This window comes from Lasioglossum baleicum, chromosome 12 (assembly GCF_051020765.1).
Source record: "Lasioglossum baleicum chromosome 12, iyLasBale1, whole genome shotgun sequence".
NCBI lineage: Eukaryota > Metazoa > Arthropoda > Insecta > Hymenoptera > Halictidae > Lasioglossum > Lasioglossum baleicum.
The window spans coordinates 11,006,690-11,032,698 of NC_134940.1; the positions used below are offsets into that span (position 1 = coordinate 11,006,690).

Sequence of the window (26,009 nt, forward strand, 5' to 3'; positions counted from 1 at the left end):
CAAATGGCAGAATGATTAAAATTGATCATCGACATGTTCGAATCGTTAAATGGAGAAATACATTTTTATTTGTGTCCAGTAATTAATGCAGAACAGTTTTGTTTGGTTCCAGTACCTTGTAATTAATGCAGAACAGTTCTATTTGGTTCCAGTATCTCGTAACTAATGCAGGACGTATTTATTTGGTTCCAGTACCTTGTAATTAATGCAAAACATTTCTATCTTGCATAAAGATCCGCAGTCTACACAGTATAAACACAATGCAGCGTGTCGAGTGACACAGCGTAAACAAGAAAGACTCGTTCGCAAACGTATCGGTGATACGCGGTCTAAACACAAGATCGTTGTCCACTCGCACTGGACACACGACCGCAAAGGGTTGCAATAAAAAATGGTCTCCTTACGTAAAAGTTCATCGAACGATTTGATCGACGTTCTTACGAAATCGAGGAATTTATCGTCATTGATCGACATTAATCGACATTCCTAATGTCGTTGAAAAATTTCAAGGGACTTTCTCCTTCGATTTTCCTTTCCCTCTTCCTTCTGTTCAATCTATCCCATCATTCGGTTCAACAATTCTAACTAGACTGCGGATTTTATGCATTTATGACAAAAACGAGTAGATCAAATGCAAAACAGTACATTCAAAGAATTTCAAGATACTGCTGTATTGTTTCCTATTTATTGACACTATTCAGAAAGTAAATAAATGCAGCTACTGTATCTCGATATTAATACAGACAATTTTTATGTTGCATAAAAATCTGCTAGTCCTTACTATACTAATGAATAGACTGCGGATTTTATGCATTTACCTGTAGAGACATTAGAGGAATTGAATGGTGTTGGTATATTATTCTCCACTTAGTCAAATTATTACAAGAGAAAATAATTTGGACCATTTTTACAGGTTTTGTATTCCAAATTCACCCGTTTGGAATTCAGAGTTTTATCGCGAGCAACAATGAACAGATGTAAAAACTAATTTAATTGTATACTGTACACATAGTTTCTTCTATCGCTGCTTGAGGTAATTTCGTGTATACATATATTTAAATAATCATGATTACAATCTAACTGGGTAATTGTTGCAAGAATGATTAATAACATCCACTAAATGTTCATGATTTGAATCAATCGGTGAATTCAGAGTGCACAACCTGTGTTTTGCATAAAGATCCGCAGTCAAATAAATAGTCAAACTTGGTCGGCAACTTTCCGATCCGTCTTCTCGAGACGGTAACGACGTTGTTCCGGCATTTCTCGCGTTTCGTTCAACGTCGTTCTAATATCATTGTCCTCGCTTGTTGCTAAAACTCGGTGCATATTCTTGCAGCTGCAACAACAACACCAGCTCCAGCAGCAGATCCTGCGGCAACAGTATCAGGCGCAGGAACGCCAGCTGATCGAGCTGCACGAACAACAGATGCACCAATTGAAGGTAATAATGAAGACTATGATGTGTTGCGTTTCTCCAAACAATTCAGACTATAATGAAAATCGTTGTCGCAGGTGTGGGAACAGCAGAAGCAACTGGAGGAACAACGAAGGGAAAAGGAGCGGCTCGAAGCCCTCAGGAAGAAGGACAAGCACGATCACAGCGCGATCGCTTCGACGGAGGTTAAGCAACGGCTTCAGGTATTTGCTGCGACGAATTCTTTGATGATTTCGCGCTGTAACCGATTGACACCACTTGGTCTTTACCGTTTCAGAGTTTCCTCGTGAACAAGAAGCAGAGGGAGGCTGCCGCGGCTGCCAATGGGGCTATACCTGGCACACCTGGATACAGGAGCTGGTGAGACTTCTGAAAGAAGTGTTTTAACGCTTTGCAGTCGGCTCTATTGTAACTTTAAAATTAACCCTTTGCACTCGAAGCTATTTTAACTTGACAATTAAATATTTCTTCCGACCTAGAATATTTCCATTTCCTATGATTCTTAAAATTTTATGGATAAATTGGTATAATAGCCCATACAATACCTGAATGTTTAGGAATTTATTGGATACCTCCATATAATGGTACAACAATTTTTAGTGGAGCCTCAGAGTCACCCCTTGACTGCTAAGGGTTAATCTCTTCAGTGAAATTTTCAGAATTATGTGTAATTAGGGTTGCCAGAAATGTTTTATCCAAATATAGAAGAAGTAGTGAAAACTGCAATTATGTATATATGAGATAGGCTGAAAATATAGGAGTTCAAGTAAAAGAGGTACACAGCACATTTTAAACTTTTTTATTCAAACAAAGAGATTTTTGAAAATTATATGCTATTCAAATATGATATAGGAGATCAAGTTCAAATATAGAATGCTCATATCAAATATAGAAGATCTGGCAACCCTATGTGTAATTGACACAGATCTACAAAACGTATTTTTCAAATATTCAATATAGACCCACGCTAAAAATATTGTAAAATACAGCTTCTAGTATTTTCTCTGCAATTCCGACCAGTTGCATTTTACTCAAAGTGTTTTTTTTTCATGTAGTATTGTTCTAACTTCTGAAACAAAGGTCCGATATTGAAAAAGTCATCGTTTTGAAGAGTGTCCAAATATTAGTGGGAGTCGCTGTATGCAAGGGCGATGGTTGTTCGCGATTGACTTTTGAAGGTTGCAACGTTTGTCCGGCAGGTTGCAACCACAATCGGAATCGGCGGGCACCGCAAACGCCTCGCATCCCTATCGAATGCCGCAGATGCTCCAGGAGAAGTTCGCCGACGATTTCCCCCTTCGGAAAACAGGTACGTAGACGCGTGAACGCGCATACAAGCGTCATGCCAAATTATCCCGTGGTGTCGAGTGATTCGTATATTACTTGGTAAGACGTAGTTTTTCTCTCTCCCCTCACATTTTATTTTCTTTCTTTCTTTTCTTTTTATCTGTCTGTTTGTCTCCCTCGTATCCCCCTATATTCGTTCTGTTTTTCTTTCGCCTCTCCCCCGTTTATTTTCTTTTCTCTTTCTTTTCTCTTTATTTCTGTCTCTGTGTGCCTATGTACGGTAGTATGCCTACTAAAGCATGGTTTTTGCGATCCAACGATACTGCCTGAATCGATTCATCGCCTTCCTCCCAACGATAACAATCGGTGGAGCACGAGCGAGTCGTCGGCTACCCTCGGAAACGACGATTCGCTGTGGCGCTCCTCACCTACGTTTCGTCGCTCTAACATTCTCCAGTTTCCATCATCCGGCTGAAATCAGGGATCGAAAGAGTTGCGGAACTTTTTAATAGATTCTATTTCGAGCGTGGATCGTAGAACTTTGTTTAAAAACGTCCTCGCGTTTATAAGTTCCGACGACGGCAGCTAAAGAAATTTTCATGTTCGAGTAGAACTGATCATGTACGAAAATAAAGCTGTTTCTATTTTACAGAGACCGACACTTTGTTCATCGATATCTAGAAAAGTTATCGATCATTGTCGCAAATACCATTCAATGGATGGTACTGCAACAATGAAGCTATTCACAATGTACCCTGTTCGATAAACGTTCTGAAATAACTTTTATTGGACAGAGTCTAAAATATCCGTTCCACGGTCAGATCCACTTTTCGAAGTACCTAACAGTAACGTCTCGTGACATTTTTTAAAGTTTAGGATCCATGGCTAAGAGTTTTTTTAATAGGCTGTGGGTAGGTGAATTGTTGAATATAAAGTCTGAAGAGAATTCGTTCAGAAACGAAAGGTAGTCGTGTACACATTTCGATCCCTGTGTTAAAACGTCTCCCGCTCCTGATTGGACCGGCGTCCTCTCGTCCCCAATCTCCGTGTTCGCAACCGTTTTACCCTCCGGTTCGTTACGTTGACGACCAACAACAACTAACCCTGGCTAAAATTGGCCAGCCTCGGAGCCGAACCTGCTGAAGGTGCGACTAAAGCAACGCGTGGAGAGGAACATGGCTGCGTCGAGAAACTCGCCCCTGACGGCACGCCGGAAGGATCGCCTGCTATCGCACCTCAAACGGAAGTCACTATTAGCAAGTACGTTGCAAGTACGCGCGCGCGATCGAACTCGAAATCGAGAAAATACAGAAATCGATCGTCGGATTACCGACAACTTCTCCTGCGTGAGCATTAGCAAACGGTTCTTTTGCACCCAGAGTTTTCGATTAATCGATCGTTGATTTTTTTTTGCCTTTCTGCCAGTGTCCAGTAACAGCATGTCGACGAGAAATCTGTCGTAATCGATTAACATATCTCGAGAGCGAGATCACATCGGCGAGATGCGTCGCGATCGTCTCGCGGCGTCTTCGGCGGTCTTCAAATTCAAGGTCGATTCATACTACCCGCATGGACACGGAATTAAACATTAAGGCCCCGTTCAGACACGGCGGAAACCTCGCGGATCTTATTTACATTAGCGTCTTCGTATTCGTTCACGCGTGTCCGCGCGGTCGGACAATTGAAAACGCAATTCGCGCGGTTTCCGTCGTGTCTGAACGGGGTCTAAACCTACAAGACGTCTTATACAAGAGAGAAGATTGAATTTACTTAAACTTTGTTTTCATTATGTGTGCTTAAATGAAGAAGTCAATTCAGTCGTTTCTCGTGAAATCGTTTCTGTAATTTCAGAATTGTGAGCCTGCGCGGATAGTATAAATCGATCTTTAGACGTCGCTCGTTTTGGCAAACGCCACGCGGCGCATCCTCGCGCGATTTCAAACTCGAATTCGGAGCTTGCGGATTCGAATTTGGAGAGAATGATCTCGCACGCGGCACGCGGCAAGGCACGCGCTTCGACAGTCTCGCCGCTGCTCTCTGACCAAACCTTTTGCAGATTCTAGCAGCAATCCGGAGTCTGGGCCTAACTCACCGCCGACCGTGGGCAACTCGCAGGCGAGTCCAACCGCTGGAGGGAACTCGGCGGCCATTCAAGAAGTGAGTTTACACCTGAACACTCTGCCCCAGGTCTAAGCAACTAATTGCCAGTAGAATGGGAAGCGTAAAGACTTTGTCTGGCAATCAGCAGTGATCAGTTGACCAGGCTTGTTCGGCCCCGTTCCCTTGCCCACGTAGTTCATCCTCCAAGGCGCGATAACACTGCTCTTTTGTTTGTTTGTAGGAAAGCGAAAACACCCCGTACGGAGGACCTCTGACCAGCGGCAGTCAGCAAGGCAGCCTCTCGGACCTCTCGCTATTCAGCTCGCCGTCCATGCCAAACATTTCCTTGGGTAGACCTCACGTTCCGTCCGGTGGCAACACGGTCAGTGCTCTTAAAACCGGCTTAGGGTCCTTAAAACCTTGTGCTCATTGTATTATTAGGATTCGATCTCAATCCGTTATAATGAGTAATCTAAAAATCGAATATCCGGATCGTAAGAACCTTAAGGGAGTAGACTCACGTTTCCAAGATTGCAAAGCTGCGGGATGTGCCTTGTCATTTCTCGATAATGCGAAGATGAGGTTTTTCAGTAGTCAAAAGCGCTAGATAAAAGATCAATATCGAGAAATAAGAGGCGCATCCCGCACTCATGCAATCTGCGAGACTGCCCCCTTCTTTTCCAGATCAAAAAGCTTCATTAAATTTGCATTCTAAAGTCGGGCATTTCATATGTAATAGCCTAATAATGTCCACTTGAGTCGGTACGTTGGTTGACGAGATGCTAAGGAGGTACGGTTTTCTCGTTGTTCAGACCGGCACCAAGTTGGCGACCGTCTCCGAAGCGGAGGTGAGGGCAGCGTTCACGGCGAGGCTGGGAATGCCGTTAACAGGGCAGATGCTACCGGGCACGTTGCCGTTCTACCCGTCGCTGACAGTGATCGAGGGCGAATCGGCGAATTCCGGCTACGTGCACAAGCAGATGCAGAATTTAGAGCACCCGACGGTAACCAACAGGCAACACCCGTCCGCCGCGGTGTACCATGGCGGCGCGGCTGCGTCGCCGATCACGGACACGCAAGTAGCGCACGCGAGACTGCAAAAGGCTGGTCACCGGCCTTTAGGTAGTATGTTCTCTCTTTGTTACTGGCAACCCGGAGCCGGCGAGTGCTCGAGACGCGTGGCGAATCTACAGTGTTGCCTTGATGGCACACATTTTGAGAGGGTTGCTAAGGCACCGCTGCCTACCAAAGGATAAGTGGGGATCAGAGGGACGCGCGTCTCGGCAGTCATCCCCGCGCGTGCAACCTTTCTTGCCCCTTCCGAAAAATACGACAATCATAATTCACACTGGTTTATCATTCGTATCCGTAGGTAGAACACAGTCGGCGCCGTTGCCGTTGGGCCACCCTATGCTGCAGGGTGGCATGATGGCGCCGCAGACCCACTACGAGGAGTACCTGGCGGAGAAGCAGCTGCACGACCAGCAGCAAGCGCACAACTACCTGAAACAGCAAATCCGTCAGACGGTGTTGACGCGAGTTGGATCCCGGGGTCAGGCGAATCAGCTGGACGAGGCGCCAGAATCCGAGGAATCTGAAGTGATCGACTTGACGGGTGGGAAGAAGGATCTGCAGGAGGAAAGCGAGATCTCCAAGCAGCAGCGAGACCGCGAACAGTTTCTCCAGCAGCAGAGGGACCTGATGATGAGGCATACGCTTCAGATCTCGAACGAGTCCACGGCCTACAGCGGGAACAGCAGCGGGAGTGGAGGTGGAGGTGGAGGAGGTGGAGGATCGGGCACGGGCAAGAGCAGTCAATCGTGCGCCAGACCCTTGTCCAGGGCGCTCTCGAGTCCGTTGGTTCACTTGGGTAAGATTCGGAGTGAGAACGTTCGATGTGTTTCCTTTTTTGGTAGAATGACTAAATGGAAAAATTTGGTGCGTCCGTAGGTCCCCAGTCGGGAGGCGCGGATCTATTCACGCGATCTTCCTCCCATCGACCCACCACCGGATTGGCCTACGACCCGTTAATGTTGAAACACGCGTGCGTGTGCGGGGAAACGGTGCGCGGTCACCCGGAGCACGGTGGCCGACTGCAGAGCGTCTGGGCGCGACTCTCGGAGACCGGTCTGCTTCAGAGATGCGATCGGATCAGATCGCGAAAGGCCACCCTCGAGGAGATACAGACGTGCCACAGCGAGGCGCACGCGCTTCTCTTTGGTGAGTTATTCGCGAGCGAATCTCTTTTGTCGTTGGACTCTTCCTCCTCCCCGGTTTCCGTCCTTGGTACCCGTTAAGTCCTGTTAATCCCTTGCCTCCCGGTTTTCGTTGCGAGCCCGTTGCCTTCGATGGCGACGCACGGACAGGGAATAAATTGTGCTTCGCACAGGGACGAATCCGATGAATCGACAAAAGTTGGACGTCTCGAAGCTCTCTCAACTGCCGATCAAGAATTTCGTTCGGTTGCCTTGCGGCGGAGTGGGCGTCGATTCGGACACGACGTGGAACGAACTGAATACCGCGCCGGCCGCCAGAATGGCAGTAGGCTGCGTGGTCGACCTGGCCTTCAAAACGGTGATGGGCGACATTAAGAACGGCTTCGCGGTCGTGCGACCACCGGGACACCACGCCGAAACCAATCAGGCTATGGGTTTCTGCTTCTTCAATTCGGTCGCAATCGCCGCGAGGTTGCTCCAGCAAAAGCTTGACGTTCGGAAAATCATGATATTGGATTGGGTAAGGCAAGCTCTCGATTCTCGACTCTCGAAAAAGATTCGGCGAATTGGGCGCGTTCCGTGCCACCGGTGACGGGTGACGGGGGACCTAGAGAACACTACCAGCCGCCACTCGGGTATCATCCGGTGGTGATCGGTGTCGTCGTCGGTCCCTCGTCGGTCCCTCGGCAGTCCCTCGGCTCGCACGAGACCGCCTTATCGACTCGGAAATACAGATTCGTATCGTCTCAGATCGGATTCTATCGGAATTTTCTATTTTATTCTATTCTGTTCTGTTTTCTTTTATTCTCTATTTTATATTCTATTCTGTGATACGATATGGCAACGGCCTCCTCGTCGAAGATAGCGCGGCCCGTGTTTTTGTCTTTCTCTCTCTCTGTACCGTAGGACGTCCACCATGGGAACGGAACGCAGCAGATGTTCTACGACGATCCGCGAGTTTTGTACCTGTCGATACACAGGCACGACGAAGGTAACTTCTTCCCGGGGACCGGCGGGTCGACCGAGTGCGGCGCCGGCGAGGGACTCGGCTGCAACGTGAACGTCGCCTGGTCCGGCGGCCTGAACCCGCCGATGGGGGACGCCGAGTATCTCGCCGCGTTCCGCACGGTCGTGATGCCGATCGCGAAGGCGTTCGACCCGAGCATAGTGCTCGTCTCGGCCGGATTCGATGCGGCCGTCGGCCACGCTGCGCCCCTAGGCGGCTACAAGGTCAGCCCCGCTTGTTTCGGCAAGATGACGCAACAGTTGCTTGGTCTGGCGGACGGCAAGGTCGTCCTCGCCCTGGAGGGCGGCTACGACCTCGCCGCCATTTGCGATTCCGCGCAGGAATGCGTACGCGCGTTACTCGGCGACGAACCCAGCCAACTCCGGGAAGAGGAGCTCACCAGGATCCCTTGCCAAAACGCGATCGACACGCTCCAGAAAACTATCGCCGTCCAGGTACGATCGCTCGCCTTCTTCTACTGCACCATTTTTTCCCCTTCGACCTTTCAGTATTCCCTTCGAAACGGTTCTTCATCGTAGCCTTGTCTAACACATTTCATTCTACCTTGTCAACACGTTTCTGTCTCTCTTCTTATTCTTATGTCGCTGTCTCTCACGATGCAGATGTTGCACTGGCCTTGCGTTAAGGTGAACGCCCACACGGTGACGATGAGCGCGATCGAAGCCGGCCAGAAGGAGCGCGACGAAACGGAGACGGTCTCCGCGATGGCCTCTCTATCGATGCAGCAGCCTACCAATTTAACGTGAGTCTACCGTCTCGAAGACACCGATCATACGAAGAAGTATAGGGTCTTTCAATAAGAACGATAGAACTTTGAATTAAAATAAAACGAAAAATACGGAAGATAATCTAGTACCCACTGATTTATTTGAAAGTATAATATAGAGAAAACACGAATTATATTTGCTTTAAGATCATTAACAGTTTGTGGTTTATTGGAATAAACAAGAGAATTAACATAGCCCACAAGAAAAAGTCTAATAGCGTCAAGTCGCAAGATCTTGGACGCCAATTGACAACCGCATTTCTCGATATAATCCTATCGTTAAATTTCGATTTCAATAAAGCGATAAATTTTAATAATTTCAATGCGTTGAGCAACTTAGTATCTATCCATGTTGATTTTCCGAGTACATATTACTGAGTACAAATAACATGTGACACTAACACTTGAATTACGAATATGGCGGCTGTGACACAATTGAAAGATCTATCGCTCTTATTGGAAGACCCTTTATTAGGTCCTTTATACATTGTGCTTCTTGCAGGACCACCCCAGAACATTCCCGCGAAGTCTCCGAGGAGCCCATGGAACAGGACGACGGCAAATGAACCCATAGCCGACTGGAGTAATCATCCTCCAGCCGACAAATCTTCTCCGTCGAGCGCCGTTTCCCCTTGTACGCGGCGTGACGCGATATTATGCGACATTGTTGCGTTTTTCGCGTGCCCACGAGCGACCGCGCGGCATCATCTCCATCCGTTTGCATCCATCCGACGTAACGCAGGCCGGTTGAATATGAATATTCGTCCGAAACTGTGTAGACACCTTTCTCCGCGCCGCCGTTCAAAAATCCCACCTGTTCGCGAGGAGTCTCCTCCGCGACGTCGACCGTGAAACGTCGACTCGATCGGTAGGTAGTTTTTTCTTTCTTGTTCATCTGAGAGGATCCTCGACGAACCGACCGGAAACGCTGGAAGCGCGCACGCGATCTCTATCCCCCTCGTTACGAAGTCGCAATCGACGACTACTACGATTTCTCGTTTAAAAGACAGTAGCGTTAGGGCCACCTCGAACGTTTTCTTCTTCTCCGTTGCGTTGCCCGCGATTCCACGTCCGCATCGTCATACGCTTATTTCGCCCGGCCGATTGGACTCGTATAAGTAAATATACGCCGTCCTCAAACACACCCACAGGCAGAAACAGCAATAGCCCTCGCAGGGTATGCTGGGACACCTTTTACTTGTTAAGACTCTCCAGGAAATCGGTGTACGGTGCCTCCCACGCTTCTTTTTACCCACAACCGTGGTTTTCGTACTCCTTCGCAATCTCCTGACGCAGTTAGTCTAGCTCAGGGCTGCCCAACAAGTTGCTCGTAGACAGCTTTTAGCTTCTAATAGCTCTTTGTCAGTCCTCCATTGTTAAAGCTTCTCGATGTAAATTTTTAACGTTTCGCAAACGTTAGAACTAGCTTCATCAGAGGGTCAAAGACACACTGATGACTAGACTGTGGATTTTATAAATTTATGGACAAATTTTGGATAGTGGATATTTAAAATGATCAATATATTATTTCCAATGTATTAAAATTATTGGGCGGAGAAAGAGTTTTATTTCTATTTCTCACAATTAGTGCAGATAATTTTTATTTTATTCTTCTAGGACACGGCTTGCATTCAAGAGCCTTAACAATAACCAAAACCTGTTTTATTCTCTCTCTTTCTCTCCCGAATACGGCAAATGTATCAATTAGTGGGGGAGCCGGATGACTAGGAGTAGGCACGTAAAGCAGCGACGGGGAAGACGTTGGACAGCCCAGGTCTAGCTTTTCCCTGCAAAGTTCAGGGTTCCAATCCCCTCCGGGGATTACTCCTCGCACTTCACCGCCTCAGACTCCTTACCCTCGCTAATGGTGCCTATGATGCGTCCAAGGCACTCCTGTGGTCTATGCTCGCCTTTTTTAAGGTAGTCCCAATTTTTGGCGTGGGATCTTGCGAAGGCTGTATTTGATATACCTCCTTGTCCCTAGTAGCTGAGCCCGCCGGGTGGGCGGGTCCAGTAGGCTTCGTCGCAGCCGTACTCTGGCCTACAGCAGGAGGGCCGCTGAGGCCAGGATTTTTTTCCAGCTCCACGAGCGAGCTGCGCATATTGTACTCCTAATCCTCAGAGCCTTTTCCTGATCAGGTACACCTGACCATCAAGTGGTACACCGAGTCTGGATCGTCTTTTGCCCCTTCGAACATCCCACTGCCAGGCTCCCTCGACCCTCCTTGACCAGCGGATATAGTTACTACCACTAACCAACTGGTCAATCGAGCGAGAAACGGCACAGCGTGTCGCGCGAATGCAGCGATTCTATTTCCCTCGAACGGAATAGCAACATTTGGTTGTTTTTATCGTGAACAAAGGCTGGTGTGATTTTTGTGATATTTTGTAAAAAAAAACAGAAGAAATTTAACGAGCTATGTTTAATTATTAATGATACGCGTGCGAGTGCGTGCGCCTCTGTATGCATGCTGTAATCCGTATGCAAGAGAGTACTACGCAACAAAAAGAAAAAAAACTGTTGAAAATTTGACGCGCGCGCGTTTGTTGTCTGTGCGCGTGCGTGCGTATCGCGTGTATGTACAAGAGCGTGTGTCCGTGTATGAGTGTGCGCGCGAATGGCTGTGAGAGAGAATGACGGATATGTAATTGAAATAGGAGCATTTATTTTTGTGTCGTGCATTTGATGAAAAACACGAAAAAGAAAAGCACAGAGAGAAAGAGAGACACGCGAACAAGCGACGTACGTTGCGAGTAACGTACCTGCACGATTGTGTATCCACGCGGATGAAATAGAAATAGAAAAAAAAGAGCCTCGCGTGGTTAAAGGCACATCGGAGTACAAGGAGAACGAACGCCATGCGTTCGGACGCGCTCTCGAAGCTTTGTCCGTGAAGAATCTCAAGCGTTCGTCGCGTGTCGTCTCGTGTTTTTACCAAAAAATCATGGAATTATCAAGCGCGCGAAACAATTTTTTGGTCGACTCTTGTCGCGAGCTTAAGACGACGAACCCTTCCTCCGAGTTTTCCCATTCGCTCCTCGAATCTCCCTAAAACCTGGCTGCATCAACGAACAACGACGGGACACCGTGTGCTCGTCCGTGAAGATATTATGTCCACAGCTCGGCAGCGTTCTCTCCTCTATCTTCTCCTCGACCCGTTCCACCCTCGTCTCTTAGGCGATGTTATCGGCTCGGCTCGACCAAACTTTTCGTTGCCACTTGTTCCATTTCGCGTGCGACGGACCTTTATAAATTGTTGACAATTTACGAGAGTTTTATAAGTTTCGGGCAAAGAAACTTGCAACATTCCGGTATCGTTCGTAGAAAATCGATACAGTTAGATGTATATTCGTGGACTCGCATCGAAACCAGAATAAGAAGCTAAAGTTGATGATAAACAAATGTTACGATTACGTTATTGCACGTGTACGAATGTCTATATTGCGTAAGCTTAAACGTATTAATCATACATTTTTTATGTATATAAATGTACCTCGTAAAATAACTTTAAATAAAAGGTATAGTCATTGTGTTACATATACGTTACCGACGCTTTGCAGTGTCTCTTGACCCCCCGTATCCCAGGACAGGGAGAATGAGAGTGTTCGGCTGCACCTCTCTCCCTATGTCCCTCCACTGTGTGACGGTGTATCGCACACGAGCGCGCAAAACTCCCCGATAAGCGTTACGCATATTCCACACTGACATTCGTTTAATCGTATCTTTTTGTACAGAAATCAACAGGAATTCAAATCAACTCGTTTTTTTTTCGAATCACCATTGTACATATACATACATACACGCGGACGCACGCTCGCACGCACGCACCTACACACCTACACCCATACCCATATATGCATGCGTGTATGCATACGTTCGGCGCAAAGTGCTAGCACTACGATAAGTAATTCGAGCTTTTCTAGATTTATTTCCATTTTTCTTACATTCTTTCGCTCTGTTTTACGTCTTTTTCTCCTGCTTTTCTTCAGTTTCACTCGTCTCTCTCTCTCCGTATACGTATCGACGCCATTAAGACTAACATGGGAAGAATCTTCCGCAACGTGGCCGACGACGCGACAACTTTTTAGAGTTGGTTTTCCTGCTTCGATTTCGGTTTATCTACGCGTTCGTCCGATTCAGCTCGCCGAGTGGATGCGTGTGTGTATGTGTGTGTCAGTGTGTGGTGTGTGTCTCTCTTTCTCTCTCTCCCTTTCTTTCTTTGTTTTTTTTTACGTGTATGGCGATAGCTACGCTGTCACGGTGTACATCTATACATACGTACATACAATAGCGAATCGCCTATACGTATACATGCACAGACCGTACGTACTTGTGTACACTCGCGTCGCATTGGTTTCCTGTTTTGTATTCATATATTTCATACATTTCTTTTACGATATATCGAGGGATGTTTATCATAGTATGGTACACTACCGATTATGTTTACATCGTGGAGCTTTGAAAATCTATGGAATATTTTCTTTTGTCTATGTACAAGAGGATACTCGAGAAAAAGAAACTAAAAAACGGTTGTCAAAAATGCTTGCTTGCATCATCGATAGAAACACCGGCACGCAGAGTTCACGGATCTCCTTGGCATTATTATTTATCGTTTGTCTAGAATCAGCTATCAGAGAGCGTAGAATCGCCGCCGACAATGGGGTAGTGGTGGTGACAAGGATTAATACGCGGGGGAAACACGGGCAGATGTTTTTCCACGTATCGCATCTTCTTCGTGATCTTCTTCGCATAATCTCGCGTGAAATTGAATCCAAAGCGCGCGAGCGCGCGCGCGGAAATATTCGGCAAAATTCTACGCACCTAAGTCGTCCGTCGTCGACGAGGATAAACCCGGCGAGAGGATTTTACCTCACAGCTTTTACCGATATCCTTTTCGTATTGCTATAGTTCCACCGATTATTCGTATAATTATACAAAAATAAATTGCTCGTTGCCGTGCGAGTCTTCGCTAGATATCCGACATCAGGGCACGGTTCTCGGACGTTATCAGAAACGGTCAGAGATGAAGACGCGCTTAGACTTGCGAAAGAACATTGAAACCGAGTGCGCGTCAAGTGATGCGCGAGGATCGCGTACCGTGCTTCTACGTTGACACGTAATCCCTAAAACGATTGCCTAACGGAACGTTACAAGAAACAAATGCATTTTCCTTACACTCGATTTGCCGTTCTTTCTTGTTTCTGACGCGCGGGAATCTCAAACAGAACAGGGGGGAGGGAGAAGAGGACGACGTCGACGCTTCGGAACTACGGTTCGATTCGATCGGCTACTTTGGCGATTTCATAATACTCTTCCGCGATAACAGAACTGTCTTCTCGCGTTTTGCACATATAGAGCTACGAACAATAAACGACTGGTGCCGCGCCGCGCATACGCACTTGCACGCACCAGCCGAGTGTTTTACGTCATCGGTTTTTAGATTGCTCGATCCTACGCGATTCTCTTTGTCAATTTATGTACACGCTTTAGATCAGGTATATTCGTACCGAATACGAATGAATGAACGAACGATCGAACGAACGGACGACGACGACGACGGTCGAACGCGTTCAGATAATCGCACGTTTCAAGATCCTACGTTATCTTATTTGACGGTGGAAAAGTTCTGTTGTAGATTTTGATTCGACGTGACCCACGTGGTGAACACGTCCTTGCAATGGCTGACCACGCATTCGTTGCTGCAATACTCGTCCTCCCATTCGCTGTTCGCAACCGCGGGATTGGGGCAACCGTGCCTGATGCACGCGTTCGACGCTGGTCGCTGACCGGTTATGGTCGCCTGTCCCGTGCTACCAGCTGGAGAAGGACTCGACAGTGAATCTCCTTTGGGAGGGCTCGCGTGCAACATCTGTTGCTGCTGGTGTTGGTGATGATGCTGCGACTGGTGTTGCACTTGAACCTGTTGCACTTGCTGCTGTTGCACCTGCTGACGTGCACCGATACACCGTGTTAGTCTCGAAGAGAATTGTAAAAAAGCAAGAGATACTTGGAAATGTCTAATGATTTGAGTTAGTCGAAAGTAATGTATTGAGACTCCTTAATTCTTTAAACAATTTTTCTGTTGTTTCAAGTTACAGCTACCGCAGTCTAGTTATCGACTGTCAATGCTCACCTGCATGTATTGTTGCTGGGAGACCTGCTGTTGCATGTGCTGCTGCTGCTGCGACTGCGACTGTGGCTGTTGCGGTTGCTGGCCAATGTGCGTCGACACCATCGCAGTGTTCATCATACCCTGAACATGGAGAATAGTTGATAATCCAAAATGCAATTATGATTATCCATATTGATAATATTTTATGGCACTGTCCTAAATACAGCGAAGAAGGGCAGGTGCTTCGAATTTACGCCGATAAGCGAGAGACCAAAGATGAGTTACCTGCTGCGACTGTTGCTGTTGTGGGTTCCCCGTCATGTTCAAATGATGAGCCGACTTTTTCATCTGCATCTGTTGCTGGGGATGCGGATGATGGTGCTGGTGTTGATGCTGATGCGAATGCGGATGCGCGTGCTGTTGCTGAGGAGACGGTGGTTGAGGTTGCGGGCTATACACCTGATACGAAACGCTCACGGGAGTCCCACTTCCCGTGTAGTTTCCGTACGTGGCGTACTGAACTTGCTGCTGTTGTTGCTGTTGTTGTTGTTGCTGTTGCTGCTGTTGTTGTTGAGGGGACGCCTGTTGCGGCTGCTCGTTCTCAGCCGCGCCTTTGCTAACGAGAGACGCTCTGTACGCCGCCAGAGCTTGCAAGTACTCCTTCTTCGCCGCTTCGGTCTTTTTCTTGTAAACCTAAAATAAAACGTCAAGGACTAAGAAGATGGAAGAAACGACAGGCAGTACACGCATCGATAGCGGCATAAGGGACACTCACGTTCTTATGTTCGCTGTCCAAAGCATCCCACATCGAGGCAACTATCTTCGACACCTCGCCGAAACTCGCGGTCGCGTTTTTACCCTTTATCGCAGCCTGCGTGTCCCTGAAGAACAGAGCGTACGCCGACACTGGTCTAAAACAGAAATATATCGGTCATTGTAGAGTCTGCTTGGAGGAACAGGATGGATAAAACTGCAGAACAGCTACTCCCGATTTCGACGACTTTTGGATATGTTATAAATTTTTCTTATTCTTTATAGAATTCTGTCTGTACTTGTGCGTCCAAAAATCATTGGAAGACAGGAAGCTGTTCTGCGGGTTTACTAAAAAACGATACTCGCTTTTGTGGCTCGTTCGGATCCCTCTTTTTCTTCTTTTTCTGCGACTTGGGCTTCCTCTGGTTCTTCGCGCCGACGTCAGCTGGCTCCGGCGACGGTCGCTTTATCCCTGTGACCTGAAGGAATCGATGTTACCAATCGTGTACGAATGATTCGCGAATCGTCTCGTCGGCGTGCTTACCATTCCAGAATGTGGCGTGCTGTCGTCGCTGTCCTCGCTGGTGGTCGTGTTGTTGTTCGGCTCAGGCACGTTGCTCGACTGTATAGTGGGCGGACTACCCCCAGTGGGACTCCTGTACTGCATCTGCTGCTGTTGCTGTTGCATCTGCTGTTGCTGAGTTTGCATATACTGCATATGCTGTTGCATCTGTGCTTGCTGCTGCTGCTGCTGCTGTTGTTGTTGTTGTTGTTGTTGCTGCTGCTGCTGCTGTTGTTGTTGTTGTTGCAACAACATCATCTGCTGATTTCCGTGCTGCTGACGCGGAGAACTCATCGGCCCGTACGAGCCTGGCGGACTACTATAGCTGGAGCTGAAACGAGAAGAAATTCAAAATTCCCGTCGTCGAAATTACTGTACAAAGTTGCCAGGCACTGGGGTGTTCTAAATTTAGATTTTTAAATTTTTAGCCTAAATGGTTAGTACTTATATATCAAAGTCGATTTATGCCAGAAGTGAACACTAAATTTACCAAGGTCAAGTGACCGTTTTTCTATATGACAATTTTTTATTGAAATTATAAAAATGCTGACAAAAATTAAAAAGATAAGTAGGGGAGATTTGCGATCGGCATAGGAGAACGCGTGGCCCGTGTCGGATTAAGGGAAACGCGTCGCGCTGATAAACGAATCGACGCGGCAACTTACCCGACGTTGATCGGTTGCATCGCGTGGTCCTGCTGCATATACAGTGACTGCTGATATCCTCCGGGATCCAGATTTAATCCGTCCGGGGACTGTTGAATACCGCCGGTGGACTGCATCATCTGTGAAATCGTGTTCAAAGGAATTTCAACGAATTGACGCGACGTTACTGTTGCTGTTCTGTCTTGCCGGCAACCGAGACTCACCCGCGCCTGATAGCTGTGCATCTGCTCGTGCTGAGCCTGTTGCTGGGACTGTTGTTGTTGCTGCTGTTGTTGTTGTAGCTGTTGTTGTTGATGCTGCCTCTGGTGCTGCTGCTGGTGCGAGTGAGAATGAATCGAAGGAATATCGAAATCCTCGTCGCCGAAGCTGGGCGTGTGAAACGTCTACGAAGAAAGGGAAAGTTGACGAACGGTTGAACGCATCGAAGTAGCGCGGCCTGCTCGGATCGGCGAATCAACGTGGCACGCGCGGGAAGAGCTTGCGTAACAAAGACAGAAATCGGAAAAACTTGAAAAATCTGCCCTCCACATGCCCGGTTCGCGGACTTGGATCGTTTCCGTTTCCAGTTCCGGTTCTCCGGCACCGTTGCCCGGCGCGCTTCTCTCTCGCTCTCTCGTCGTTCTCGAAACGGATACATACACACATGGCTTTGCGATCGTGGTTCCAATGACGAAGCTTTCGTTCGTTTGTTCCTCCTCGTCGTCTGGTTAGACTCACGGCGTGTATATGTATATGTACGCACGCCGCAAAATGCGTGTTTCGGGGTACAGAGGGCACAGGGGGTACACGAAGGGGTGGGAAACAAAGGGAACTAAATTCGCCATGTACGCGCGGGACCATGGGGAATAAAAGTTTTTAAATTGGATTTAATAGCGTCAGGAATTTTCCTTTGAAGGAACGTACTTGCCTATTGATCGAGTACACCTACCTCTGCCTCCCTTCTCCTCCCCCATACCCATCGCGTTACCCCTTAACTCGCGGTGTTTCTCTTACTCTATCGTTCCGCGCTCCCGCTCCTCCTCTCCCGTCCCTTTTCGCTGCGCGCTTTACCCCTCCGCTATCGTGTGTACGCGTACATCGTATCCGTCCCGGCCCGTCCCGTCCCATTCCATCCCATCCCATCCCAACGTCCCGTCCCGTCCTATTTCAACTACTCTTACCTCCTACTCTTACTCCTACTCTTACTCCTTCTCCAGCGCACCCACTCCCCGAAACCCTGTTCCGTCTCCGCCGAATCGACTACGCATCTATCCATCTTCTTCCTCCACCGGGTTGAAACTTTTCTTTCTCCGTTCGCCTGTTTCACCCCCTTTCTTCTCTCTGCCCCTATTATATATATATGTATATACCTCCGGCAAGATAGTGGTAGGTTTGCTTGGTGCTCTCGCCTGGTTTCGCGATCCTATTCGCCCGTGTCTTCGTTCCCAGCGAGCGACGACGCAACGAGCTCGTTTTCGTGTCCGCATGCACACAGTGAATACACTCGTCGTGTACAGCCTCGCGTTACCCGCGTAACTCGTACCCTTACCCACATCCACGACCAGATTCGAGAGAGAGAAACCCCCGTCCTTCGTATCCTTCAGGGATCTGCCTCCGAGAACGACTCGAGAAAGCAATGCGGGACAGAGAAGCATGCCTGTCCTGCAAGAGGTGTGCGATCTCGGCTAAGCCTTTCCTCTCGGTCTCTGCGCGGGCCGGCAGACGACACCCTTTGTCGCTCGAAACGCTGCGCACAACCCGGTCCCAAAAACCATGTCGAGAGCTGCACCGAGACGGGGGAAAGCGTATCGGTATATCGCGGCGGACGCGCGTACACGTTTCGTTCCCTTCTCGTTTTCTTTTTCCTCGGAAATGTCTGATCTATCAATTTCCGAAAGCCTAAAGGGAACTCGAGACACCGTAGGAAAAGTACTAAGTCGTTCTCAGGGACAACGATTTTTCGAAATGAGAAAAATCTTATCTCTCAAACTGGGATACCCAGTATGTATCCCGAATCCGGACCGGTCCGGATCAGTTAGGGTGTCCGCGACCGGAACGTGCACGCGCGTTCCCTCCGCGTCTGATTGGCTCGACCGTGTTTCTCGCTGGAGAACTCTCGCGGCAACTCACCTGATCGGCCATGGCGTAACCCTCTTGATGATGATAAGGCGTCGGGTGATGAGACTGCGGCACGTTCAGCGCGAAATCGAGGTTCTCGTTTCTCTGGAAACAGACAAACGACGTTAACCGTCGCTCACGGCTGAATCATTGCCGAACTATAGGCTTGGACCTCTCCGTTGGAACGCGGAACGCCGAGAGTCCGACGAGAGAGAGATAGGGTGGAAGGGGAACGAAACGCGCTCTTTCAATTTATTCGTCGTAGTTTCGATTCGTCGCGATCAACCGTCGCTGTTCTCCGCCATGCTATTGCTAGCTGCTCCCTAAGCTGCCCCGCCGAGAAGAGAGGACCGACCCCAACGACGACATTTGTTTCCGAGTCCGCGAGAAGCTTTTTCCTTCGCGAGAGTCTCTCGCCCCTCGAACCTACGACTAGCTTATTGTGGGCTAGAGGGAAGAAGAGTCAAAAAAAGAGCCAAATACAAAGCGCATTCATCCGTTCGTCGACACGGGACGCAGGCCTCGAACAGAAACATTATTAGGTTCTTTATGTGCGTCTCGAGTTCGATTCGACCGCCTCCCCTTACGTTCGTTACCGTCGCTGCTTCCACCACCACCACCATTGCCGGCATCGGCACCAGTACCCAGCACCCAGCACCCAGCACCACCACCACCACCGACAGCAGCAGCAGCACCGCCACCACCACCACCACCACCGCCGCCGCCGACGCTACCCACCCTCGACCAAACGCGTTACTCGCGTTCCTTCGCGGTCATCGACCCTTTGCGCTTCCCTCTAGTTTACCGGATTTGTTCGAACGAAAACGCGATCAAAATCCCCGTGTTTCCCCATAGTTTGGATCGGCGATGTTATTTTTTCGAGACCGAGGACAAACGATCCAGCCAACCAGTCGGTTCCTCGAAAAACGAGGAACAGGCCTCGAAGAGGAGGACGTTGCTGTCTTCGTCGGTCGTAGCAGTCCCCGACATCTGGAAGGCGGGCCGCGATCCTCGGTTCTCGATGCACCGATACGCCGTTTTCGCCGGGGAACGATAATAATTTTCGTCTAAACGAACAGGTGCATCGAATCGCCTGCTCTTTTCAGCGAAACGTTCCCCCGAGGAGAGAGTATCATCGGAGATTCGGGAGTAACGGGTTCGGAGGAAATGATTGTGTCGTTTCGGCAACGAGAGAACACGGGACACGATCGTCGAACTCGGCCGACTCGTGCGAAATGCGAGAGGAGAGTAGTACATACACGCTTGCTTTTTCCAGTAGAAGCAACAGCAGGCAGACGGGCTGGCGGCCGGTCGAGCAGGCAAGAAAGCGAACAGGTAGGTAGATAGGTAGATAGGTAGCAGGTAGGCAGGCAGGCTGGCGGCCAGGTAGGTAGGTAGGTTGGTGGGTAGGTAGGTAGACAGGAAGGTACGCAGATAGGTAGGTTGGTAGGTTGCTAGGTGGACGAACGCGAGTGAGCATCTAACAGCGAGTAGATTCGAGATGAGTCGAAGGCGACGTAACATATTATTTGTCGAGTGTACGCTCGAGTATCGTGGTTTAGCAATCTGGAGAATCGTTCCGCTTCCCCGTTCGTCCAATCGACATGACGACGGTTTCTCGTCGCAGGGAGCGTGCGAGCGGCCGCGTGGCAGCCAACAATACTGTAATGGCGCATACAAATTACGGAACGAGAACCATTCTCGTTCGATCGAAAGCGGTTCATTCTCCGACTTCTGTTTCGATTGTCGCAACCGTTCGACTCGTGGAAATCTTGGGACCAGGTTTTCCTTCGACCACGGGCAGAGAGAGAGAGAGAGAGATAGAGAAAGAGAAAGCATGTTAAAGATCCGAGCGAGCACGGAGAAGCGAGGGAAGAGAAGAGCGAAGAGAATAGCCGAGCGGAGATCTAATAGATATACTCGAACAGGTCTGTTACTCGATGTAAGCAACGTTAAACCTGTTCCTCGGCGCCCCACCCCCATCGCCAACACCGTCACTATCTCGCTCTCCTATCCCCACTCCGACCCGCTCTCAACCATTATCCTTTGTAATTCGCAGCTCGTTGCTCCCCTCGTTGCTCGTGCAGTCGTTCTCAATTTCTGACGAAATTTAGTGGTTCCGAGCGCAGTCGTCGGACACCATTGTATAAACTCCATTTTCTACTTTCAGCTAGTTCGTTCGTCGAGAAGCAACCGGAAATGGGGACTCGAAAAATTAAACGATCCGAAGATCATCGTTGATCTTGTAGCGCGGATCGAATTCAGACAGAGAACCGTATCTCGGTTTCTCTGACGGGACACGCTTTAAGGGTTTAACGTTAGAGGGACGATGGGCGGACGAGACGTTTCGTCGTCGAACGTCTCGCTTCGTATAGAATTAGCCGAACGATCGGCTGGACGCGCGACGATCCAAGCAGATGACAAACGGAAAAAGTAAAAGGGAGAGAACACGTTCGCTTTGAAAAATGTCATGGCGTGCCGCGGCTCCAATTCGGAGACTTTACGGAGCGTTCGAGAGGTGGCGCTCGACACCACGCGTTTACGCCGTGTGCAGAGTGCAGACCTCGAGAGAGAAAATGCAAGAGCGTCGAATGGTAACCTCTCGCGATATCGTGGCGACTCGATTCGATCCGATCCGATACGATACAATCCGATTCGTAGCCGAGTTCGCGGTTTGCGAGAGGAGAGAGAGAGAAAGAGAGAAGAGACGCGAATGAGTGCGTTCGCAGAGAAGCGTCGTTTCCAAACAGCGACTTACCGTGCAGCCTTGTACCACGGAGCATGCGATGCAACGAAATCCAGGTTATCGACTCTCGAGATGCACGTGCGACCTCACAGGTACGCTCGAAACACACAAACGTTGCAACGGCGGATCACCGATGCACTAGAAGCCCGCTTCAGTTTACGGTTTCACTGGCGCGGCCGTGAAGAAATAAAATAGTTCGGAACGCGCGCGCACGATTATCGGACGGCGTCGCGGCTGTTCGAACGCGTACCCGCGACGTGGACTGGATGTTTAAACGATGGCGTAACGCCTGCCACCGCGTGTAAACACGCGCGCGAGAGACGGAACAGGACACACGCGAGCACCAGACCGAAAGACAGCGCGTGATCGAGTTTCGAATTGCTGCGCAACGTACACAACTGCTCCGCTCGGCTCGACTCGGCACTACTCGATTCGAGTCGACTCGTGGCGTAACCGGTGACAGCGTGGCAAAACGACGCGCGCTCCTCGCGGCGGCCGGCGCGGGAATGATTCAAGAACCTTTGGTTCGTGGCACGCGCCGCTGGTGGGGATGCGAGTCTCGCGACAAGGGCTGAGGGGAGTCGACGCGAGGCGAAACACGGAGAATCAAGGGACCCGAGCACAGGCCGAGCAGAACCGACAACCGAACGACTAACCGACCCCCTACCATCCCCCAAACCAACGATACCTCTGTCCAACAAATGGGTTTGCAACAATAAGGAGGTACCTCCACCTTTTTTTCCAGTTCTACACGCTCCCCGTCGATTTCTCTAGCCCAGACCTGGGCGATATTTATTTTGAATATTATAACTTGTATATAAATTCTAGAAATGCTGCTTTTTAGTAATTGACAAGTAAATTATTTCAATAGATGATATGTATCTCATTTGGTTAATTGAAGGAATCTGAAGCTATGCAAATATATATAATTGGGAAAGTAATAAATCGTAGAACTGATTGTTTGAAAGAATAATGTTTAATTGTTTGTCGAGAAATTGTCTCTGAAATAACATTCAAAATAAATGTCAATGAAATCAAAATACTGTCTATATATATATACTAACAATGACATAACAATGAATATAATAACAATGATATCTGTATAAATGTAATTATCAAATGTAAAAAGAAAAAGAGAGTAATTATTAGTTTGTTATCGTGACAGCAATTTGTTTTGACGTTTAATACGATTTCGTTTCTCAAACATTTGTTCCTCAAATAATGTATTTCGAGAAATAATAAATAAATTAATTGGAAATAAATTAATTTAATTTTCGTATGAAATACTTAACCATAAAATTTTGTTATTTGAAAAATAAATTATATCTGAAATAACTTTAAAAAATAATTTAAGAATAATGTTATATAATAATTTTGTTAAAGGCCCAGGTCTGCTCTAACCATTGATCCTCGATTGTTGATGAAAATATCCTCTCCCGTACAGTCTTCGTCCAATCTCATTGTACACTCTAATTCGATCAATTACGTTTCATTCGTAACATCGTATTTTCAGCGAACACATCGAATTACGACGCAATCTCGCAGAAATACAAAATTTTACGGTACACCGTTCCACCGATTTATACGCTGCTTTTTTACACGGTTTTCAAAATAACGGACTTTACAAAAATAGTAGCTTTGAACACGTTGACTGATTAGATTATGCAAAATAACAACATTCTATGTAAATTATAATTACGAAATAAAAGTCAGATGAGAATTAAGTCATGTATTAAAGTCACGAATTAAATCGCCAGACTAATTTTGTATGAATTTTACATTTCACTGGGTAGGTGTAGATATTTATGTAAATTCGAAAATGGGTGAATTTTTATTCGGCGAACGTACGAGGGTATATACATAGAAATACGTACGCGTGATCTTTCACCTGGTACAAAAAGAAGTTAGCTGCAAGTAATAAGTATGGTGGTTTCGCAATAGTTAGCATTGCGTGTTTAATTTGTTCCGTGCAGCAAAGAGGCAGCTCTATGAAACTATCTCCTTCGTTCTATAAACTTCTGTTTCATTGTATCGTTAGGATATTATTACTTCTAAATAAGTTATCATCCGTACTCTTTAAAATCTTTTTGCCGGGTACTTACAGCTTCTTTTCTACCGTGGCACAAATGAGGCAACTTCAATATGTGAAATGTACTTATTCGGACAGTTACAAATAAGGTAAAGGTTACATATTCAATTTTTCAAATTTATCTCTAAAAATATTATGAAATTTATAGCACGTTTGAGCAGTACGCGATTTTTAATTGCTTTTTGTTTTGTTCCTCGTAGATTTCCTGAACACGAACCTGAAAATCCTTCCTCTCCGTCGTCCCCCGGACCCTGAGAAATCCAGGTTTGAAAAAGTTGTGAATCTGCTTTAAGAATTCTTTATTCTTTAAACCTCTCTAACTCCGAATGACTTTAAAGCCGCATGGGGATATTAATAATTTTCAATCTAAATTCATTTTTATGTTGTTCCACCGCCTCTTCTTCGTGGTTGAGGAGGTTATGTATCGCAACTGTCAAGTTTTCCCTCACACGTCAGGCTGAATTGAATATTTTCCTAAAATATTCGTAAATTCGTAATTGGCATCTAAATATCTGTTCTGAATTGCATACATTTTTCTATACCCGTAACAAAAATTGGGGTTACAGAGAGTTCATAGTTCCTACCCAGTATACATATACAATAATGTCGAATAAGTTTCGGAGGCCCGATCAGATATGTCTATTTACTTTTAAAATTTTCGAACTGTGTCAAAAAGTGCTTGGTTCAACGATTTATCTAAAGAAAATCACAGTCCGTTGATCTAAATACACGGCGCGATAGAGCGGATCCCCTTCGTACGGAAACCATCGAGAAAGGCAGCAAAGCAGACTCGGTTTTCGATCGAGAAAATATAATAGTTTCGCAAGAGAGACAAGGTATCGCCAGTGATCCTCAATCGCAGCGATCCTCAACGAACGTCGTGCACGATCAAGAGCCAAGGAAATTTCCTGGAGGTCCCGCGAGATCCCGGGACACCGAAAAAGCGAGGAGCATCGTCGTTCGTGCAACGAAAAGCTCGACAAATCGGTCGAACGCAATGGCGTCCATGGTTTCGTGGCCCATATAACGACTCGTGGCTCCCGGGAATCGTGTGCATCGTGCACCATGCATCGTTGGACGCGACGACGACGGTGAAAAAGAAAGGGGAAGACCGGCTCCTAGGAGGGGATCAACTGGATGGTATGGTACATACACCTAGGCTGGCTCCATGGGGCTATGGGCTATGGGGCGCGGAGGGTGAGGGGCAGCGATTCAAAGAGGCCGGTGGCGCAACCGTCAGGGGAAACAGAGAGCTCGATTCGCGACTCGACTCAATCTGTGAATCGTCCGGCATATGCCAGGAAATATAACGAATCAGAAACACGTGTCCGTAACGATCGGAATATATAAATAAGATCATCCTCTAAGGTCTTAGGATGACTACCCTCTCACCAAAAGGCACCCTCGTTTCTCCCACTTCTTAGCTAGATCCTGTCTTTGAAGCTACAAGGTCCATTCTTTAACATATTTATTTTTACTCATTAATACTTTAAAAACATTTGACATTCCAATGATTATACATATACTAAAATAGACTTTCATACGCATTCCAGATATTTTTAGATTTTTGGAAAACCTAAAAGTAAATACTTAGCCTAGTGCCTTGCAATTTATGAGGAAGACATTTATTAGCCATCTGCCGAGCAATATTTTTGAGGAGCTCAGGGTCAAAACCCGCGACGTCAGGCCATTTTCAGTCCCTAATAAACATCCCTGCGACAACCGATAGTTGGACGACCGAACATTGTTCCATGCACCTTCATTCCGGACCGCGCGCAGGCCAAAGACCCTGTCGTAAAACCCTTTGAACATAGAGCGGCAATTTGCCATTCTGTTTCGGTCCATTTCGGTCATTTGGGAATTTTTTTGGTTCTAGCAATGCAGTAGCACGGTGAGGGCTCAACCGTAGAGATGGGTTTTCCTTGACCGTCAGGGGTGTTTGGGAATATTGTCCTTTTCTTCTACTGCTCTCTACAGCACTATTCTTGGGTACGTAGTTGTAATAGGGTACCGTTATGATTTCCGAGTTCTGTGTTACTTCTTACTAAAGTGGTATTTATTTAGGTAGTCGAGCATTGTTTGACTGTTGCACCCAGAGATTATTCTGCATTTCTTAAGAGTCCCTTTTCAATTACAAGGTCAGCGAAACA

The 26,009-nt window shown here is 47.5% G+C and overlaps 3 protein-coding genes across 28 annotated transcripts in view; 2 read left to right on the forward strand and 1 right to left on the reverse strand.

Annotated features, from left to right (window-relative positions):
• Positions 1 to 12,370, forward strand: part of Hdac4 (histone deacetylase 4) — a 42,049-nt gene extending 29,679 nt beyond the window's left edge. For 17 of the 21 annotated variants that reach the window (XM_076435367.1, XM_076435377.1, XM_076435366.1 and 14 more), the window contains 14 exons: positions 1,340 to 1,444; positions 1,516 to 1,641; positions 1,716 to 1,798; positions 2,638 to 2,747; positions 3,848 to 3,985; positions 4,782 to 4,882; positions 5,067 to 5,207; positions 5,638 to 5,950; positions 6,198 to 6,695; positions 6,776 to 7,045; positions 7,215 to 7,561; positions 7,948 to 8,502; positions 8,671 to 8,810; positions 9,337 to 12,370. In XM_076435367.1, the coding sequence (XP_076291482.1) occupies positions 1,340 to 1,444; positions 1,516 to 1,641; positions 1,716 to 1,798; positions 2,638 to 2,747; positions 3,848 to 3,985; positions 4,782 to 4,882; positions 5,067 to 5,207; positions 5,638 to 5,950; positions 6,198 to 6,695; positions 6,776 to 7,045; positions 7,215 to 7,561; positions 7,948 to 8,502; positions 8,671 to 8,810; positions 9,337 to 9,400 (2,991 nt within the window). In that variant the 3' untranslated portion in view covers positions 9,401 to 12,370. The remainder of the gene's footprint in view (positions 1 to 1,339; positions 1,445 to 1,515; positions 1,642 to 1,715; positions 1,799 to 2,637; positions 2,748 to 3,847; positions 3,986 to 4,781; positions 4,883 to 5,066; positions 5,208 to 5,637; positions 5,951 to 6,197; positions 6,696 to 6,775; positions 7,046 to 7,214; positions 7,562 to 7,947; positions 8,503 to 8,670; positions 8,811 to 9,336) is intronic. The other 4 variants (XM_076435361.1, XM_076435379.1, XM_076435363.1 and 1 more) reach the window with 3 other exon arrangements.
• The window catches only part of LOC143214383 (TOX high mobility group box family member 4-B), a 32,458-nt gene continuing 18,699 nt past the window's right edge, over positions 12,251 to 26,009 (reverse strand). For 2 of the 6 annotated variants that reach the window (XM_076435391.1, XM_076435393.1), the window contains exons 3-11: positions 19,037 to 19,129; positions 17,131 to 17,310; positions 16,928 to 17,046; positions 16,245 to 16,593; positions 16,067 to 16,179; positions 15,723 to 15,858; positions 15,233 to 15,640; positions 14,969 to 15,088; positions 12,251 to 14,782 (exon numbers count right to left, since the gene is read on the reverse strand). In XM_076435391.1, the coding sequence (XP_076291506.1) occupies positions 14,441 to 14,782; positions 14,969 to 15,088; positions 15,233 to 15,640; positions 15,723 to 15,858; positions 16,067 to 16,179; positions 16,245 to 16,593; positions 16,928 to 17,046; positions 17,131 to 17,310; positions 19,037 to 19,129 (1,860 nt within the window). In that variant the 3' untranslated portion in view covers positions 12,251 to 14,440. Of the gene's footprint in view, positions 14,783 to 14,968; positions 15,089 to 15,232; positions 15,641 to 15,722; positions 15,859 to 16,066; positions 16,180 to 16,244; positions 16,594 to 16,927; positions 17,047 to 17,130; positions 17,311 to 19,036; positions 19,130 to 21,782; positions 21,929 to 26,009 lie in introns of those variants that run through there. The other 4 variants (XM_076435394.1, XM_076435396.1, XM_076435397.1 and 1 more) reach the window with 3 other exon arrangements.
• Positions 21,976 to 26,009, forward strand: part of LOC143214409 (uncharacterized) — a 40,105-nt gene continuing 36,071 nt past the window's right edge. The window contains exon 1 of the mRNA XM_076435440.1: positions 21,976 to 22,493. The gene's annotated coding sequence lies outside the window, so the exon portion shown is untranslated. The remainder of the gene's footprint in view (positions 22,494 to 26,009) is intronic.